This window comes from Lepidochelys olivacea (genome assembly GCF_965140295.1).
Source record: "Lepidochelys olivacea isolate rLepOli2 genome assembly, chromosome: 1".
NCBI classification, from domain to species: domain Eukaryota; kingdom Metazoa; phylum Chordata; order Testudines; family Cheloniidae; genus Lepidochelys; species Lepidochelys olivacea.
In genome coordinates, this window is record NC_140411.1 from 141,847,057 (window position 1) to 141,868,736 (window position 21,680).

The window sequence follows — 21,680 nt, forward strand, 5'->3', positions numbered from 1 at the left end:
TGAATGTACAGTGTAGAATGCTGTACAGTTAGGGTCAATTTTTTATTTACACTGCTTATTTTTCTGTTTATTCTTGCCAATGAAATATAATGCTACAATGATTTTTCAATGTTCTTAGCCAGGTTTCCTCTTATATATTGTACACACATTATATAGGGGTGTGCAGAAATGACAGCATTAAATGCTAATGCAGGCATGTGATTATAAAACAATTTATATATAGCTAAGGAAGATTATATTTTGGGATTTTACATTTGAGTACAGTATACCTCCCTTGTTCTGGGAAATGTGGGATACCATAACAGAAAAAGGAAGCAGTTACTGTATGCAAAGTCTTGCTAATTGTGCTGTAGACCATACAGCAGCCCGTGGAAGCAAACAATCAAATTCTTCTCAAAGGAAGCCCTTCCCTTCTCTGGTCTGACACCAACCAAGCTCCAGGCAGTAGGCTTCACCTAAGACTCAGATGAGATAATGCATCCAGTCTCCTAACTTCCAGGTCTCTCTCAAACTGGGTCTCAGCTTCCCCCTCCCCTCCCCTTAATAGCCTCACGTGCTGCCCTGCTCTCTTAATTGGCCAAACTGGGAGCACCTGCTCTGGCACCAGACCACTGGGCCTGTTCACTTACAGGGGCCAGCCACCCTGTAGCAGTGTACTAATGCAGCATAATCTTTTTTAAAGTGTTCTGCTTGCTGTCCAAGCCTAGTTGGCAGGACCGGCTCTAGGCACCAGCAAAGCAAGCACGTGCTTGGGGCAGCACAATACCAGGAGTGGCGTCCCGGCCACCCTTTTTTTCTTGCTTGGGCAGTTGCGCTCTCGGAGCTTGGGGTGGCAAAAAACCTAGAGCCGGCCCTGATAGTTGGTTAAAATGAAAAATCAGCTGTGCAAGAAATATTCTCAGGTAAATTGGCATGGAAATCAAGAGTAGTTCTCCCGTTACATTATCTTTTAAGGAGTGTGTGTGTGTGTAAAAATGTTACTGTTTTCAAAACAGATCCATGTGAAAAAACTTAGGGTACAAGTTTTCAGCCTGCAAGGGACTTTTTCCCCTCAAAAAGGGGGGGGGGGAAGTCATTAAGCAATTTTACAATTACTGAGTTGGCAAGAAATAGGCAAGGGTTTTAAGCTTGTTTCATAAGGTTTTTTGTTTGCTCATTTTTTTTTTCTTCTTCATATGGATTCAGCTCTTTGGTGCTTTAGAAGAAACAAGCAAAGTGATTTCACCTTGAAAATTAATAATGAAAAGTGATCAACAGATAGTAGAATCAATATTTTTAATAGTACCATGGATACTAAAATCTTGAAAGAAAATAAACATGAAAAGTCCATGTATGGTGGATGAGATAGAGATTAATGAAATTTGTTGCATGTTAATTAATGCAAATACAGTAAATATGGTTAATAATTGAAAAAAATGAAGAACCTAAGTATTGTTGAGGACTCTAAGAAAACTGACATTATTATCTATGTATTTCTATACAACAGGCCAGATTTTCCCACCCTTTACTCATCCTGAGTAGTACCTTACTTTGGGAAGGAATCCCGCATTGGTTTCTTAGAATGAGTCAGAGTAGCAGACCCCTGTCCATAAAGAAATGCAGACTAACTCCATTTGAACTCCAGTTCAGATCTGATTCATTCAATTTTATCAGGAAGGCTTCCTGTTTCTAAATATATTGCATTTAGAATAACATGGATTGTATGCGAGACTTCTGCCATCTCAGCCTCTTGCTTTAGGTGCAAGAATTTGGATAACAAAGGCTCCATAAGACAGTAATTAGATAACTTTCTTTTCTTAGCTGCCTTTTCAGATTTTATCCTGAATCTTGGATAGTTGAAAACTGAATGCTGAAAGTTGCCGTATGGTACCCCGCAAAGCTCTGGTTCAGTGCTCTCATCAAGTTTTTACCTTTAAAGATTCAGAAGATGCCGAGCAAGTATTTAGAGGTCAAGAAAACTGAGCTAAGCTAGAAAAAATGGGTATGTTGCTTTTAGACAACTCAACATACATGGAGAGTGGTTTATATTTCTGTTTTACCACATTTTCCTTGCCCTGAAGGGCTAGGGAGTTAATTAATTATTTCATGGACTATTATTATCTCTCTGATTACAATATTTACAATTCAAGGCTATGGTTATGGGTAATCCTCAGTTAGCTAACATAAATATTACAGCTTAATGCATTTCTGCAATTCTATTAATTCTGGCAGCTTTGTATAACTGTGTTAGAATGAATATGTACAGCATTGTGTTGGGGGATGCCAGCTGAAGGTGGATTTCTCTTTTCACTATAACTCTCATTTTGCCCTCAGCATCTGGTATTCAGTGAAGAACTATTTTTCCTAAGTTTTACAGATGAGGTTGCCAAGGAACAAGGGGGTCTAGTTATTTGCCTGAAGTCACAAAATGAGCTAATGGCTTACCTGGGATTTAAACACAGGACGATGTGTTTCATAACTCTTTCTTCAAGGGTTCTCTAACTTTTTACATAATGTGGACCATATCTTATTATGGAAATCATTTCACTGCCACTTCCCCTCCCATCCACAATCACACTGACCACCTCCCCTCCCATTTATGAATGTATATCAGCACTGTGGCAACTAGATATTCATTACGAGGAAAAGAGCTTTTTAGGGTATTTTTAACTGTCTTAATGCAATTTAGCATGTGGAAAAAAAGGAGGTGAGCTGGCAGCATGTGCCAGTCAGCTCTCCATCACTCACTAGCAGGTGTTCCTCAGACCATACTTTGAGAACTACTGATTTACTATCTTTCAAGATCATATCTCCCTACAGCTCTGAGAAAAGAGCTTTCTTCTGTTACCTTATAGAATATCTCTTAATAAATCTCATGCCAGTGCTACATTTTTCAGCAGCAATCAGTGAGTACTTAGGTGTCTTCTGTTAGTAATATTAGAGATAGCTAAGATTCGACAGAGCAAAGGGTATAAAAAGACAGGATAAACATTGAAACAGATTGTGTACTCTTAGATGCATGCATGAACTGTGCGCGCAGTGTTGCCAACTCTCATGATTTTGTCACGAGTCTCATGATAATTATTGTTTTCCTTAAAGCCCCAGCTCCTGGAGTCATGTGGATTTGTGATTATTTTAACCTTCATTCTTAAAGTAAAAGTAAGTTTCTAGCTCTTGTTGCTATGAAGAAAGCTTCAAAGTGTGACTCTCAGTGAAGGCTCAAAAAGCAGCAGGCATATAAAAAACCACACCAAATGTATCATTTGTACATAATCTCATGATTTTAAAGCCAATCTCATGATTTTTGGTGAGCTTGACTCATGATTTTTGAACATTTGGGGTTGGCAATACTGTGCATGTGCAGTCCATTATTTACTGGGAAGTACAGAGACTACTATTTTGTGTGGATTATTGCGTGATTCTGATGTATATATTTTAACAGTATTTACTGGCAGATTACAGTTTAAATGACATAGTTCAAATCCATAAGACTTTCAATATCAGATAATTTTTAAAAGGTCAAATTTTGGGTTTTAAAAGACTTCACTGTATTCTTTTAAAAATGTATATAATAATTTCTAACTCAAACAGGAGAGAGTCCTCTACATTCATTATTGATTGAAATTATTCTGTAATTCTTTGAAAACAAAATTAGAGCTTTATCCTTTAAATTACCAAATTTGCTAAAAGTTTTCTTTTGTCAATCTACTAGCCCTCAAAAATTATCATTGTTATAAAATAGATCATATTTCTGAGGGCTAGTAGATTGACGTTCATTGGTCCAGGATCTAGGAACTATGGGTGGAATTTTTAAGAAAAAATGCCTTACCTTGTACTAGTACTTTGCCATATATATAAGGTGTGAATTTAAACCACTATAGTTATACCAGTATAACTTCCCCTGGTGGCACTCTTATTCCAGTTGTGGTGGTTTGGGAGACCTGTCTATCTACACTGTATGAATTCTGTTTGATGCTGTATGTTTGTGCCCATATGGCTGACTTTGCTGTCTTCTTGCATCATATTTCTTGTGGTAGGGAGAGGGGGACTGGCGCGAGGGTGTCTGCTTCTGAAGGGGACAATCATTGAGGAGCATCAACAACTGAATAAGTCTACCCTAACAGAACAATGGGGTTGTTGCAATCTAGGTGAAAAACCAGTTCTTTCCAACTTGTGTGTAGAATGGAAAGAAAAAAAGAGCAAAGAACCAAGATATTAGCCCTGGCTTTTAAAACCACAGAGAGCGGGAGGGTCAGAAATGCAAAAGGAGCTTGGGCAGGAGTGGAAGGAGTCTCTATGATTTCAGAAGAGAAGCTTCAGCAGGACGAGTGAGGTCCAGGAGAGGGGACGTGAAACTCTAAAAAAAACACTGACCAAATCTCTAAGAATGCTCAAGAGTGTTGAGGAAATTGAGGCAAAGAATTGCACACAGGGTATCTTAGTTTGCATGGATCTGTATATATCTTTTGTGCTGTATAAAGTAAAGAGTGAATGATTTAGAAATCCAAAGTCGAGGGCAAAGCTACACTTAGCACGCTGCATCAGCGCAGCTGCACCACTGTAGCACTTTAATGAAAAGGCTCTCCCCCGACAGAAGAGAGCTCTCCCCCGACAAGAGAGCTCTCCCACTGGTGTAGTTAATCCACCTCCCCAAGAGGGGGTAGCTATGTCAATGGGAGAAGCTCTCCCACCAACATAGTGCTGTCTATGCGGGGCGTTATGTCACTCAGGGGTGTGAAATATCCACACCCCTGAGCAACTTAGTTATACGGGTATAGGTCTGTAGTGTAGACCTGGCCTAAGACAATCAAGTCTCCCTGAAGGGTTAAATTATAAACTAGAGTACCCATGAGGATTGCGCTCTGGGAAAAGGGTGTGCTTGAGCTCCTGGGAAATCTTGGGAGCCCAGGGTGGCTGGACCACAGTGTCCCACTTCCAAGAAAGGTATCAGAGAATCCAAGCCCCAGGAGGTCTGTAACACTGGTATAAGAGTGCCTTTTTCTGCTTTAGCTTATGTTGCTTTGGAAGTGGTTTAAGCTCAGCTGAAACAGGCTACTTTTATTTTGGAATAAGAGCATCCACTGTTGGAAATATATATATTATCCTAGTATAGCTGGAAACATTTCCCATGCAGGCAAGCCCTTAGTGACTTAGGTATGTGAGTCTATTGAAAGTCAATGGGTGTTTTTGACAACCTCACTTTATATATTTTACTTCAGACTAGGTAACAGCTCAAAGATGTTACTAAATGGTCCTTCTGTTGTGTAATATGTAATGATGCCACAATGAAATGTATGTATTATACTTTATGGTGGCACCATTTGAATATAAAGACCAGATAAACAGAAACCAGGTGTTGACAGATAGTGCATGCATAAAATATATACATCAGATAACCCAATAAAATCCCATAGAGAAGGGTTATAAGAAATTGTAATGATTATATTTCTGTTGCAATATTATAGTGCAATATTTTCCATCACAGTCCACTATCTACCCATTTGCAATTAGAAAATATCTATCACCAAAATGCACAACAGTAGTTCCACAGAATGCATGCTATTCATTCTTAGCTAAGGTAAATGTCAGGATAGAAAAGAGATGGAAAAACGCCTTACCCTCATCAAGTGAAGAAGAGTTACCCATGGTAAAGAGATGTAAATGGGAAAAGCTTGATGAAATATGAGTGGAAAGGAAAAGAAAGGCATCACTAAAAATAGGGGGGAAGGAAAAAAGAAAAAGAAGTGAGGAGGAAAGGGGAATGGTTTGTTTTTCATGTCCCTTACTGTAACTGTAACTAAAATATTATACTTTGTAAGCAAGATGGTAATAGCTGTAAAACCAGTACTCCACTTTACTGAACTGAATTAAAAAGACAGCCATAAAATCAAACATACTCCCACTAACTAGTATCTCACAGTTCATTATGACTGTAGACAAGCAATTTATTTTGCATACCTTGCGGGCTTGTTTTCACTAGCAAATTACATCAAGTTGGAATATGACCCTGAGGAGTCGTGTTAAGATGATCCTGACCACAACTTTTCAGTCTGTATAGAGAGGGACAAGACATGTAATGGATAAAACCAAATGAGCCTAGGGTTTATTAATGACCATCTAACTTCATGTAGAACATGATGTGTCCCTGAGTATACAGACCGCAAAGTAGCGGTCAGCATCAAGTTAGCTAACTTCTCAAGGTTAACTTCCAATTCAATACAATTTGCTAGTGAAGACGAGTCCCTTTGCTCTTTTGCATCTATTTAAAATTAACTTTCTGACATACAACATTATCTGAATTGTACAATATCAATCTAGTGAAGCTCAAGCAATAGCAATTCAGTTATAATTTGTGTGCTAGTACTCAACACCCCTCTGACACAGAGTATAGCAGAACCTTACTGACAGTGGGAGTGCCGCAGTGCAGATTAGAAAGGCTTCAAAATTTCCAGCGCCAGGGGGCCAGGACAGTGCTGAAGCACCACCCTGTGCACTAACACTTAGTAGCATCATGAAACCAAGCTAGGCCACATATGATTGGCTACTGCTGGTGCTCCTCCTCCTCCTGCTGCAGGGGGTTCTCAGAGCCCCAGAACAGCTCTATTTAGGCTATTGTAGAAATGGAAAGTAACCAGTGACCAAGATTACAGTGAAATGGGTATGCAAGAGCTGTTAGAAAGGCCACTTCGGTTCCCTCCTCTTCAAAGACTACTCCTACAACAGCTACTGCTTCTGCTTGCATGCTTTTTACAGTACTGAGCCCTACTGTGGGTCTGTGCTGAGAAGAAGATGGTACTTAGATCCACCTCCTTCTCACTTTGTTGGAAGCAAAAGGGGAAAAGGAGGCAGCTGGGGGCTGCCCTCTCCCCTCACAGCTCATCAGCATATAGGGTAAATCCTGCCTTAGTGACCACCTCTGAAGACAGACCACCTGTCACACACGACTACTTGCAGAAGCCGCAGAACGCTCCCACTCTCTGGTGTGCAAACCTTTGAAGAGAGACCACCTCTTACAAGTGACCACTTTTGCTAACTTCCAGGAGTGATCCCTCTTGGCAGGTTTTACTGTATTATAAAGTTAAGGCAGTTTTGGCAATGTTCACTACCTTTCACGTATCCCAATTTAATTCACTCTGACCTCGTGCTGCCCAATCAGTCAGTGCTTTTAAATCCATCTCTCAATTCTCTAACATTTTTACTAACAATTTATTATCAACAAAATCTCACCAATTTACTGTCCCTTCCTCTCATGAACGATTAATAAATCTATAAAATAACACTGATCCATAGTAAACCCTGGGGAGGTAATCCCTCTCCATTGCAAGGAGCAGTCATTCACTGCTACTCATTTTAGCTTACAAAATTTTAATCCATCACAAAACTTTACCCTCTACAAGGTGGCTTTTTATTTCCTTGATCAATAGCTTTTTGAAAATCCAAGTAAATTATGATCACTTTCACTCCCAAGTTAATACTTTTTTCTATGAACTCTAATGGGCTAGAAAGACATGTGGTGTAGATGTCATGCTCGTTTGACCCTATCAGGTTATACTTATCTAAGTATACTTTCCTTTATCCAATAAATTTACCTAAGTGTTCACACTATTCTATCCTTAGACTCATTTAGTTCTTTCCATTAAAGTTATTAGCAGCTCAGTGGCTAAAACCTTATGCAATGTTTTGCAAATGTGATTTGTTTATTTTTGTGTGCATTGTCCTTGGGTGATCTTTGTATTTACTTCTGTTCTCCCTACCAGTTCCACCTCAAAAAATAAAAATATCTGAAATGATTCTGGAAGAGAACAGTGATTGTTCTTAAACAACATTTACTAGTTATCCCACGATACCATTTTTTAAAATCTGTGCTTTTATCATATCGCACTTTTAGCACATCGCAGTGCTAGGATACTTATATCACACCATGCTATTTGGTGCATTTTTCCCTTCTAGTACACAGCAGCCTACAGGCTTTGAACTAAATTTATAAACATTAATACTAAATGCTGAAATTGATTGCATTTCCACATCATACTGTTGGCTTTAACATAATATTAATCAGAAAACATCATAATATACACCTGTAAAACAGGTTTCAGAGTGGTAGCTGTGTTAGTTTGTACCAGCAGAAAGAACGAGGAGTACTTGTGGCACCTTAGAGACTGACAAATGTATCTGAGCATAAGCTTTCGTGGGCTAAAGCCCACTTCATCAGATGCATCCAGTGGAAAATACAGGAGGAAGATATCACACACACAAAGAACATACATATATATATATATATATATACACACACACACACACAGAGAACATGAAAAAATGGGGGTTGCCATACCAACTCTTAACAAGACCAATGGATTAAGGTGGGCTATTATCAGCAGGAGAAAAAAAACTTTTCTAGTGATAATCAGAATGGCCCATTTCAAACAGTTGACAAGAAGGTGTGAGTAACAGTAGGGGGAATATTAGCATGGGGAAATAGTTGGGGAACTGTAAAACAGTTCATGCAATTTAATTGCAATGTGTTTTGCTACGTTCACCTTCATTAAAAATAAAAAAAAAATACTGTTTACTCCCTTAGAACAAGCTTGCTGTCATAGAACACACTGACAGCAACAAATTCAAAAAGCGGATACATGAATACTGAGAGCAATAATCAAGGTCATCTTCATAAAACTAAGAAAAATTATTTGTGTTCACTTTCTATATTTTAAATTATATATAAAAGTTTTCCTTTAAAGTCTGGAGAAAAGGCAGACTGGTTGCTGAAAAGTATAATATTCTACCAAAATGTGTTAATATTAATGTGTTCTATGAAAAAAACCAAACATCAAATTAACTTTAGATGCTACTAATGAGTTCTAGTAATGCTTACATTCAGGGTACAAAGATTCTGCCTCTTACAAAAACATGCCTGCTGCCGCACAGTTGTTACTAAATTGAGTGACTGGAGCAGATGTCATTGGAATACTTTCACATACAAATGACTCTGTTCCTGGGTTTGCTTTCAGAAATAAAGAAGAGTCAGAACACCTCACTTTCAGTGCCTCAGTTACAACAACATCCTGCTCAACAAACATCTCTTATAGATTTCAAGCTTAGCAATGGAAAAAAAAATAAGAAAAACAATCCAATCTTTAACTTTACTCCTGTTCAAGGTGACTCAGTGATTCAACTGTACGTATTTTAGGGATATCGATTATTATCTCAACTGCAGTCGAGTTCATGTTCATTTTAAAATTGGAACAGACACTTCCTTTAATACTTTTTCAGCAAAATGGATTTTTTAAAAGCAGTCTCTACTTCCCTTGTATTTGAAATGTAAAGATTATTGGTAACTACACCACAATGTAAACCTTTAACACATTACAAATATATAATACACATTAATCTTCACCTTACCAAAACATAGTACAATTATTCATTTGGCCTAGCCAATTATTTCAGGCTTTTAACAATAAAATCAATTTCCCATGCCAAAAAAATGTAAGTTTCATATTTCTCTGTTCTCTTAAAATAAAGTTTATGCAAGGAACGTGTGATTAACCTTGCATTTAAAATTTACTATGAACCCATTAACTGCTTCTTGGAGCAAAGCAAGTACCACTAAAATGCAGATATCTACACCATAACTTTGTTAGAGGAACAACAAAAATATGTCAACTTACCAATGTCACTGCTTCTTTCTGAGGAGTCCTTCTCCAAGGTTCCGGATAGTGTGCTGCCCACTAACTCTATTTTTGTACTATCATTCCTACGGTGAGAAAAAAAAGAGGAGACATTTATTAGAGTTTGTCTGTGTGTTACAATAAATTGCCAGCTTGCAATTAATAAAAAGAGAGGGGATGTGTTCCTCTTGTGTAGCACTGAGTTATAGCAACCTGTCACAGAGAGCCATCTCTAGTAAGCAGACATACTGCATGGATTAACCCTATCTCATTTCTCTTTAACACCTGTCAAAAAGCTATTTTAGACACAGTAGTGTCCTAAATTATTCCTCAAATGTTCACAGCATCTCAACATGAAGGAAATCTAAGGGCAAAGGGCTATCCTTCAACAGCTTATTCTTAGTTGCTTACAATTAATAATTGGTGCCTAGATATTATGGATAGGTGAACCAGAAATCTGCAGATAAATGGATGAAGAGAAAAAATGTCAAGCTGGGATAATGGGATCCAGCAGTGCTCCGTTCTGTTCATAGAAGCAGTTTCCTCACCATGATAAGTGCTTCCCACTAGAAAATGAAGATTTTTGTACATATTACCCATCATTATACTACGAAATCCCTTTCTATGGTTTCAAGGATGTCTCCCAACCCAGGAACTGTAGAGCAAAAATTTCTTCATCATAGAAAAATGACAGAGGAGTGGTGATACTTTATATAGGGGGGACAGAAATTTTTAAGAGCAACAGAGATTCAGCCACGAGTAGCCCTGTTTTTCTTCCATGCGAAAGCTCACATAATACATACAAGTTTATCAAAGCAATATGACCACTCAGACAGAATAAAATGGGATCAGCGGTAGGAGCACATGGTTAAACTGCACAGGTCACAAACACAACATCCTTGTGAAAATTTACTATGAGATTTCAAGACAGCTTCAGTTCACTTAATGGAATAAAAAATCTGTATTATAGTCATGAAATATTTATCCCATTTCATGGCCAGCCTCACAATATTGTATAATTCCCACAATAATTGTCACCATACATACATAAACAGTATTATCTATACAGTGTTATTGTACACATATCTTTGCACACTGGGCAAAATGTGCCAAATATATAACTGTCCCTGCAACTAATGACCGAGATATTTAGCGTTTCTTAAAATAGTGGTATTAGCTATTAATACATTAGAAATAAAGCATGCCACAATTGCTAACTGTTTTACCACTCACTATTTTATCAGCTAATTTAAACTAATGGGTTATCCAGGATCACTTTTGTATCCTGTTATGCCTATTTGTAAGGACATTTTATAGGAATAAGGCTTGACATTCGTATGATCAAATCTATAAAATAGTCTTTTAATTATTTGGATAATTCAGAAACTTGGAAAATTAGGGTAAAATGATGTTTTTGTTAAATGTAATTTACAGGATATGTTTGGTTATTTCTTTTTACAATCATTTCAGTTTAATACGCTAATACATATTTTGAAAGTATCTTCTGGTATCTTATTCTGAGATCTGTAAGACTCAGGCCAATTAGAATATCAAATAAAAATAGAACTCCTACAGAAATTTTGCAGATTCTAAGGGAAAAATCCTGTAGATTTTAATAAAATTCCCCTTAGATTTCTGTTGCTGTTGGTTAGCAACGGCATCCTTATTCTAGTGTATGTCAAGAGTCTTGCATTCATGGGTTTCAGTGGGCTGTTTTTATATTTTGTAATAAAAATCAGTTTCTTCAGTTAAATAAATAATTTTCTTTTGGAGGCTGGATAGGGCTTCAAGGACTGTGGGTTGGGTACCAAGAAGGCCCTGCAACTAGTTTGGATGTGGGGCAAAGCTGCAACTGACCTGTCCCCAGACATAATGGTTTATTTGGGCATGCTCCACTATTGGTAATTACACCAGTTACCAGTAGTTCAATTTTCTAGTGTAGACAAGGCACATACTATCTGTTGAGATGTCTCTTTTGAAACCAGGGTTTTACCCTGTTTTTCTGAGATATGTTCATCTGAAGCAATCTTTTTCACTTTCATCTATTGGAGATTAAGTGCATTACAAAAGATTGGTGTTGCTTTTTGAAGGAATAGAAGGCTATACAAATGGCAAAAGGTCAGTGCCAGCAATTGAGCATTTAAGGTATGAGCAACTTGGGGTGCTGGGGATGCGGCAGCACCTCCTGGGCTTGAAGCAGTAATAACCAAATACATGGTTTACGCTTTCAGCACCTCCACTATAATTTATAAATTGTTCTAGCACCCCTGTGAACAATCCTATAATAAACTTGTATGTGTGGGATGGACAAATTCTGTTCATTGGGAACATTTTTAAGATATGGAGTCTTGAAGGACATTTAGCATTCCTTAAGACAGCGGTGTTAAGTATCCTTTTAGGATCCATCATCAAGTTCAGCCTCAGTATCCTTCAGCCCTAAAATCGTAATAGTTTACAACCCCAACCCAAACCTCTCTCAGAACACTTCCAATTAACATTCTTTCTTCGCCATTAAATACATCTTGGCAAAGAGGTCCAGGGGAGGTACAGTGAAGACAGTTTTTGGGATTACCACCAGAATACTGTTACGTTGTTATACATTTCTTCCGGTGATTAAAAAAAAGAGGGAATTTTATTGATCAAGTAGATCATTCTGAACATCCTCGTTTATCATCAGCATTTTACTAATCCAGTGTGGTAGAATGTCTTAATTTCTCTTGCTTCCTCACCTACAGGGATGTCCTGACAACTTAATATTTCATAATATGATCTTGTTTTCCAGATCATCAACTGGGTTTTTTGTCTTTTTACATTCTGATCTATGTATCCAATTTTTTGTAATTTCTTCCAGTTTTCAACAAAACTTGCCAGACTTCTTATCCATTACAGCATTTTTAGTCTGAACAGTTCTAATAGCTAATGCCATGTTCATGCTTATAAATCTGGCATCATTAACTAAATCCAAACCATCCTTTGCCAGATTAGACCACCAGAAGCAGACAGGTGGTATGTGCTTGTATCTGCTAGTGAAAAGTAAGGAGCAAAATGCTAAGTCTTTAGAAGATCATGGGGCAGTATCAACTTAAACACATTTTTCTGTACTTTTAAAAAAACCAATTACCATTACAAGAAACACCCCATAAGAGATTAGAGGATTACATATTTCTCTCTTTTTTCTGTGTTACATTATGTACTGGACAGCACTTTCAATCCAGTTTCACTGTTTACCCTTCTGTAGGTCTTTCAAACAGCTAATGGGGAAACATAAACATTCTTAAACATAGAAACATGAGATTGTATGTATGTATTAATTATTTTCTTTAGTGTTATGTTCAAGCACCTCCCATGTATAGTCAGGTGGGGAGAGATAGACATGTCCCAAGCACTTCAGTAAGACTTCAAAAACTGAGAGGGGTCAAGGGCAGGTATAGCATCTTAAATGACTTTTTTAATTGACTAGATTTCAATAAAGAGTGTCCTTCTATAGGCTATTATTAGACGAATGAAGGGAAGCATGATCTATGGGTCCTATTCTATTCAGGTTCTTAACCTGCCCTTATCAAGGTAGTATATGATCACCTAAAGTTAAAGAGAAGGACTGAGAGTCAAGACATCTACATTGTATTCTTGTCTGTGCCACGGACATTGTGTGACCATGAGTAAGTCATTTAACTCCTGCATCCTCTGTTCCCCCACTTGTAAAACTGAGTCAATGATACTGATCTTTCCGTCCAGTGTATTGCAAAACTTAATCAAAGCTTGTAAAGCACATTGAACAGCCACTGATGGAGGCTATACATTATGTTTCAAGTAGCATTCTAGAGTAGTACCTTGAGTAAGTCATTGTGTAATCAAAACACATTCTGTAACCCAGTTTGCAACATGCTTAGACTTGCACTACAATAGCCAGGGAAAATGGACTGAAATCAAATCAAATTTCTAGGCACTACAGTGTTTAAGAGAGGAGCATCCTGGCTAATATTATTCACTATTATATTTAGCTACCCAGGAGAGTAGAAAGGGCCACGCAGTGGCCATGGCTAATCTAGAGTTGTTGGTCTTGTAACTTGAGTTAACAGAGTGCCAATTAACTTGAGTTAACTAACTTGATTGTACATGCTAATATAGACACTCCACAAACTTTACAGCAGGAATAAACATCTTCAGGTGTCTAATTGATAATCAATTCAATTGAGTTACAATAAAACCAGAAGCACTAGTCTAGGTAAAACCAGTGTGACAGAGTGATGATACAGTATCTAACCAAAGGGCTTTAATATTATTATTTCAAAGAAAGTTAGAATTGGAAATGAACTGTAACATCAATAGAAAACCTACACTCTGTGAATTTGCAACTTTTAACAATACCTTGTATGCGTCAGAGGCACAGCTGGTCTTTCCGGTCGTCTTGGGGGCAATGCACCAGGTCTGTTCAGAGAGTTTGCTTTGGGTGGTCGAGGTTTCTTCGGCGGTATCGCAGGAACCGAAGGCTTGTGCAAATCTACCAGTTTTTGCTCTCTTTCTGGTCTTTCTTTAAATCAATTTCCCCCCAAAAAAGAACAAAGACCTTATTAAGTGGAATTCACCGGCACACATTGATTTACAATGTACAGAAGCTATGAATGTTAGTTAAACCATATCTAAGAAATAAGTCTGCATTCTTCACTGTTCTGCCTTATTTCACTCTTTTCTGAGAATAAAATGTTTATACCAGTTTTGTGCTAAACATATTTCAATAGTTTGAATTTGCATTAAACCTACTCTTGGCTGACATGTGTAGACAGTGTATGAATCTGAGTGTAATTTCTGATTTTAATTATTAAAAAAACGTATTGATTATCTAAAGAACTATTAAAATAAGACAAGAGAATTACACATCATATAGAAACATTTTTTCCAAGCCCACCTTCATACTAATTTTTACTCTGTGAGATAATACTCAGTTAGAAGAGCACAAAAATAAGGATAATTTTGTGTATTCTTAATGCTCTGCTTAAGCATGCAAATATCTTCTTTTGAAAATGTATTTGGCACGTATTTAATACAAATATATTTAAATGAAAAACGAATCAGCTTCAGATACTAGGGTAAAAATATAACAACGTGGGGACCAACATTTAGACACCCAGATTCATATTTAGGCATCTAAATAGAAGTGGCCTGATTTTTTTTTACAAATTTGGGCAATTGGATCCACAGGAAGTAAGTACCTCTCAAAAAGGGCTTAAATATGGATGTAGGTACCTAATATTTGGGATTCCAAGTTTAAAAAGTGGTTAGTTTGAATTTAAACTCATTACTTTTCAAAGGAAATTCTACAGTCTTTAACATGCCAATGCTTACTATTGCTAGGATGTACATAGAGCACATACAAACAGCTTGAATGGTCCCATTATAAAATATGCTGAAAATGCACATAGTAAAATGTAGCTAAACACTTTTAACACTCCAGATTCCTTGGATGAAACCTTGGCTCCATTGAAGTCAGTGGCAAAACTCTCACACCTTGTCTCTCATAATATACCAAACCCATCAGTGACAAGATGGTCTACAGTCTGTTGTGAATATACACAGGAATCCCTATGGCATACACTTAAGAATATTACACAGAGCCAAGCTATCTCTTCATAAGTTTTAGGATACTAGGTTTGAAGGAATCATGGACCACAAAAACAGCCATTGGCAATTTGTCTTTGTTGATAATAGTTGCAGGGGAAAAAATTAAATAAATTCCAACATAAAAATGTGTTCAAAGGTCTGATTTCAACTCACAAAAGCAGTGGCATTTAAGCCCTGGAGACCAATTTATTGCTGTGTTGTCTAAGTGATGCAAAATATTATAAACCATTTGTATTTCACAGGCATATTTGAATGGGCTAGTGGTTTAGGTTAAGCATAGTATCAGCCAAGTTATAAAATGTATAAAAAGAACAAAACATCCACAGAATACACTTAATTAAATCTATCTACTGACTGGAAAATGAAAACTTGAATCAACCTCCTTCTCTATTCATCACTCTGCAAACAGCAGACATAGAAGCACATTTCATACCTTTCTCCTCTGTTCGATTAGGAAGACATTCTGGCCTTTCAGGAGGTACCTTTTTGATTTCATGTTTTCTGTCTGTGGTACCTGTCAAAGAAAGGAAAATTCAGGATTCTGCAAAAAGGTATCTGCAAACAAACCAAGAAAAAGATATACATTTAAATTTGTCCCCCTTTATTTTGATTCCCCAATTTTGAAATTTTCACGCTTAAACTAAAAATTAGCCCATTTTCAATTAAAATTATTTACGTCACAAAAGCATGTAAAATGTCATGATTGTGTAGTCTTTGCAACCAAGTTACATGATTTCCAAAACGTCTCAGGAGAGCAGGCACTTGCAAAATGGAAGTGTAGAATATTTTGTGAAATGTGCAAACAATTGTTCCATTCCAAATATCAGGGAGTCAGAAAATTAAATTTTATAATCCTTTAACTCTGTATCATTGTTAGACTCAAAAATAATTCAATGGGGAGGAAAGTTCAGTAGAGTAAGTCAATTAAATGGGACTTTTTGATGCTAAGAAAATAATTCCACATAGATATCAGATTTATTAATTTAGTTGCTGTCTGCATAATAATGCTTAGCACAAATAAAGTACTGTTTGTGTTTTAAAGTAGTTTTGAACATGATTCACAGCTAAAGGGGGTATATATACTCTCCGGCCACCCAGCTCTGAAGGCAGTGCAGAAGTAAAGGTGGCAATACCACGACCCCCCCCTACAATAACCTTGCAACCCCCTCACAACCCTTTTTTGGGTTGGGACCCCCAGTTTGAGAAATGCTGGTCTCCCCTGTGAAATCTATGTAGTATAGGGTAAAAGTACACAAAAGACCAAATTTCACAGGGGAGACCAGATTTCACAGTTCGTGACACGTTTTTCACGGCCGCGAATTTGGTAGGGCTCTATTTATAAGAATTATTATAACAGGTTTTGGCTTCATTCCACTAGCCAACTACAAGGTGTTACAACCATTTTAGCTTAGCAGTGTTTAAAACGGCTACATAACACTATTTTGTTCCGTCTGTTTCACTGTGTGTTATGCAGCACTCAAGCACATTTACATTTTCTGAATATGGTAATACAATACTTGCAGCTGGTCCCTAACACTCACTACTCATCAATGCTAATGGCCCCTCATTACTGGAGATTACTGGACATTGTTTCTCTGTAACTGCTCTATTCAACAGGCAACACTTGTATAGCTTATCATGCCCGTAAGTATTTTTTTAACTGAGCTACACACATCACCCTTTTACACCACATAGAACAGAGGTTCTCAAACTGGAGGTCGGGACCCTACAGGGGGTTGCGAGGTTATTACGTGGGGGGTTGTGAGCTGTCAGTCTCCACCCTAAACCCTGCTTTGCCTCCAGTATTAATAATGGTGTTATAAAAGTGTTTTTAATTTATAAGGGGGGTCGCACTCAGAGGCTTGCTCTGTGAAAGGGGTCACCCGTACAAAAGTTTGAGAACCACTGACATAGAGGAGGACACTACTGCTAGCCTCCCAATCACAGTCACTCTAAACTCATGGGTTATATAAGTCGAATATCCCGAGAAACTTAAGTAGCGACACAGGACTTTAAACGTGTGTGTGTGTGCGCACGCAGCTACAACATGGCTGCAGCTGGCCAAGGGTCCTAAGTATGATTACCACACAGTCTCATCTCAAGCCCAGTTTGGGGATATAGTTAAGGTCCCAATTATACTAAAATACAAAATAGAACCAGGCTTTAATTTGTAATATAGACAAAGGCTAATTCTAAACATAGAATCATAGAAGAATCATAGACTCATAGAAGAATTAGGCTTGGAAGGGACCTCAGGAGGTCATCTAGTCCAACCTCCTGCTCAAAGCAGGACCAACACCAACTAAATCACCCCAGTCAGGGCTCTGTCAAGTCAGGCCTTACAAACTTCTAGGGATGGAGATTTCACCACCTCCCTAGGTAACCCATTCCAGTGCTTCACCACCCTCCTAGTGAAACAGTTTTTCCTAATATCCAACCTAAACCTCCCCCACTGCAACTTGAGACCATTGCTCCTTGTTTGGTTGTCTGCCACCAATGAGAACAGCCAAGCTCCATCCTCTTTGGAACCCCCTTTCAGGTAGTTGAAGGCTGTTATCAAATCCCCCCTCACTCTTCTCTTTGGCAGCCTAAATAAGCCCAGTTCCCTCAGCCTCTCCTTGTAAGTCATGTGCCCCAGCCCCCTTATCATTTTCATTGTCCTCTGCTGGACTTTCTCCAATTTGTCCAGATTCTTTCTGTAGTGGGGGAGCCAAAACTGGACGCAATAGTCCAGATGTGGTCTCACTAGTGCCGAAAAGAGGGGAATAATTACTTTCCTCAATCTGCTGGCAATGCTCCTACTAATGCAGCCCAATATGCCATTAGCCTTCTTGGCAACAAGGGCTCACTGTTCACTCATATCCAGCTTCTCGTCCACTGTAATCCCCAGGTCCTTTTCTGCAGAACTGCCACTTGGCTAGTCAGTCCCCGGCCTGTAGCAGTTCATGGGATTCTTCCGTCCTAAGTGCAGGACTGCACTTGTCCTTGTTGAACCTCATCAGATTTCTTTTGCCCCAATCCTCCAATTTGTCTAGGCCACTCTGGACCCTATACCTACCCTCCAATGTAGCTACCTCTCCCCCAATTTAGTGTCATCTGTGAACTTGCTGAGAGTGGAATCCATCCCATCATCCAGATCATTAAAGAAGATGTTGAACAAAACCGGCCCCAGGACCGACCTTTGGGCACTCCGCTTGATACCGGCTGCCAACTAGACATTGAGCTGTTGATCACTACGGGTTGAGCCCAACGATCTAGCCAGCTTTCTATCCACCTTATAGTCCATTCATCCAATCCATACTTTTTTAACTTGCTGGCAAGAATACTATGGGAGACTGTATCAAAAGCTTTGCTAAAGTCAAGATATATCACGTCCACCGCTTCTCCCATATCCACAGAGCCAGTTATCTCATCATGGAAGGCAATCAGGTTGGTCAGGCATGACTTGCTCTTTGTAAATCCATGATGACTGTTCCCGATCATCTTCCTCTCCTCCAAGTGCTTCAAAATGGATTCCTTGAGGACCTGCTCCCTGATTTTTCCAGGGACTGAGGTGAGGCTGACCGGTCTGTAGTTCCCCAGATTCTCATGTTAATTTTGCTTCTACCCTGTGCTATTTTTCTAGGCTCAGTAATAGAATATATTGGTTTTTAATTATTTAGCATGCAACTGATAGTTCTGGATCTAATTTTTCATATCATGTATTAACAGGTATTCAAAACCACCAATAGCAGAATCAGCCTCGTGCTAAGACTGGTAAAATACAGTACCATGTTGGTAAAATTGTGATTTCACACTGTAGTTGGTGGCAGGAGATATTAATTCATAACAACAAGTACAGCATTCTTCAGCCTTGAAAAGTTGTACTTTACCTAAACATTCACAGACTTCTTGCAGATACATAGCATGGTCCAGTCAGTAGATTGGGTTTGGAACTAGGAACCTGAAACACCTGAGTTCTCATTTTTGGCTTTTGCCCCCAACTCAAATGGCCTTGAGCAAGTCATTTCATTTTTCCGTGTCTCAATTTGCACTTTATCTGTCCATCTCGCAAGGCTATTCTGATGACTAAGTACCTTGTGCTTTGAGTATGTAAAGGGCTATATACAGGCTAAAATTATTATTCTCACCATTTTATGAAAGAGAAACCTGAAGCCGAGATATAAACAGAAATGTAATCTTTTAAAGGGTTTTTCCAAAACAAAGCTGTGATTATAATTTCATTTATGGATAAAGCATTGCTGATTTTTTTTTTAACACTGCAACCACCACTAGATGGCAAAATTATACTGCTCTCAGTGAGCAATGATTCAGGTAGATCATCTGAATAACAAAATCTATCTTAAAATTAAATCTCTTTTTAAGTGTCTCAAGACATAGAAGTGAACCATTGGCATGATTAAACAAATAGAAACAACTGCTTGATTGAGTTAAATTTCAAATATAGTTCCTTGATTCACTATCAGATACACTAGTGAACTGAAACACAAACTTGGAACAGATAACAATAGGTAGAAAACCCTGACTAGACTGGCTATGTCTATACTTGCTTATTTACCCTAAAATTTCCCAGTGGTGGTAAGTAACAGTGGGAGTGCGATTGTAGAGAAGCCACTAGATTTTTAACCAAGAGGTGGGGGATAGAAAATAGTGATTAAAGTCCTTTGTTGTCACAAGTGCCTGCATCACTGTGACAACAACTGGGAAATTTTAGGGGAAAAACACTAATGCAGACGAGGCCTTTGAGACCATCCCATTCATTCTGAGTTATTATGACCTAAACACAACTTGAATTCTGTCTTTAAGGCTAAAATTTTCAAAAGCACCTTAAGAAACTTAGTTGCGTACGTTCCACTGAAACATAGTTGCTTCTAAAAATTTTACCCTAAGGTCTTATCTACAGAAGGAAAACTAGTTTTGGTTAACTGGGTTTGATCATGGTTCATTCTAACATCGTTTAAACACAGTTTGCTTACCCAGAAAATAATATGAATAATGTATTTCTTTCTTGTTCTCCCTAACAGCCTCCTTTGATTTAACTCTGTGTACTCAAGCAGAATATCATCAAGCAGGTAAAGTGAAGTACATATAATATTCATAAAAAATAATCCAGATATCTTCCTCATTCTCCACAGCAGGGATAAGAGTTTTAAAAACATGTTTATACCCACATGTTTAAACATGGCGATGCCTAATCTACACTGGGCAAGTAAATCATATTTGTGTTGTGTTACCATGAACCACAGTTAACTCCAGTTCAGCTGCAGTAGTATAGCTTTGGACCTAGCCGTTGTAAAAATGCAGATATACCAGGGAACACAGGTTGTCCCCTAAATCAGTTTGAACATGATTCTGTGGTTAATAGTGTACTTAAGCCTACCTATAAAATATGGATAAACAAGAAACTGAAACTACGAGATTGATTCTGCAACTGGATCCACACATTTTGACTCCTGCATGCATGCAGATCCAGTTTCAGGAGTGAGGCCTAAGTTGCAAATGGACAGGAAAAAGGCCATGTATTTCTAGTGCAGATGGGGCCTGCAGGTGAAAGGTTAATAAACTTTCCTACTACAGTTTATATTCCCTAAATTTATGACACTGACCTTGCAAAAATGTATGCATGTGCTTAACTTTATGCACCATCACAATTTGTTTTAAATTCCAAGAACAAAAGTTTCATGTTTAGTATTAACTGTTTGAAATGAACCATAATATTTAAGATAAATCTTCTAATGTATTATTTTCAAATAAGAATTGGCATGTGTCCTCTTTCAGTTCACTCACAATCTATTCAGCAAGCATATCACAATCTTTCATGGTTCTTTTGCATCTTGTATCCAATCTACTTTAGTAATTAAGACTCTTTCTGCATATTGGCTTTGATACTGATGGCATCCATACAAATTTGAAAATACATGTGTTCTGTATGGAATGTGTTTAACTGATGTATATTATATAAGAGCAACAACACCTTACCTGACCCTTGTTTGATGATAGGAGCTGATGGAGGTGGTGGTTTCTTAGGTCTCTAAAATCAAGGAAAAGCAGAAAAGAGATTGCTTGTAAACACTTGAACTCATAGAAAGATTTGATGTAATCAGATGCTACTTTACAATGAGAATTACACGTCTTCAGATTCCAGGCCTGTCAATCACACATTTCACAAGTACTAAATTCATTTAAAAGACTTTCAAGAAAGAAAATGTAATTGAGAAATAATATGCCACTTTACTATTTTTATAGTTGAAATGTCTTTTAGATAAAAGCTCAGCATTAAGTGGCTTACAATCACTGAAAACAATGGCCTTTTATATACTGAAGTAGCCTTTGCAATTAAGCTTTAATCTTTTAAATATCCAAAGCCATTTTGAAAAACGTGTAGGCAATCCAAGAGCTGAAATATGTTTCTTACAC

General features: G+C 37.9%; 1 protein-coding gene across 4 annotated transcripts in view; it reads right to left on the bottom strand.

Moving 5' to 3' along the window:
- The window catches only part of SH3KBP1 (SH3 domain containing kinase binding protein 1), a 336,824-nt gene that overhangs the window by 17,012 nt on the left and 298,132 nt on the right, over window positions 1–21,680 (bottom strand). For all 4 annotated transcript variants that reach the window (XM_084616743.1, XM_084616745.1, XM_084616744.1 and 1 more), the window contains 4 exons: window positions 21,243–21,294; window positions 15,697–15,777; window positions 14,013–14,175; window positions 9,645–9,730 (listed from right to left, as the gene is read on the bottom strand). In XM_084616743.1, the coding sequence (XP_084472869.1) occupies window positions 9,645–9,730; window positions 14,013–14,175; window positions 15,697–15,777; window positions 21,243–21,294 (382 nt within the window). The remainder of the gene's footprint in view (window positions 1–9,644; window positions 9,731–14,012; window positions 14,176–15,696; window positions 15,778–21,242; window positions 21,295–21,680) is intronic.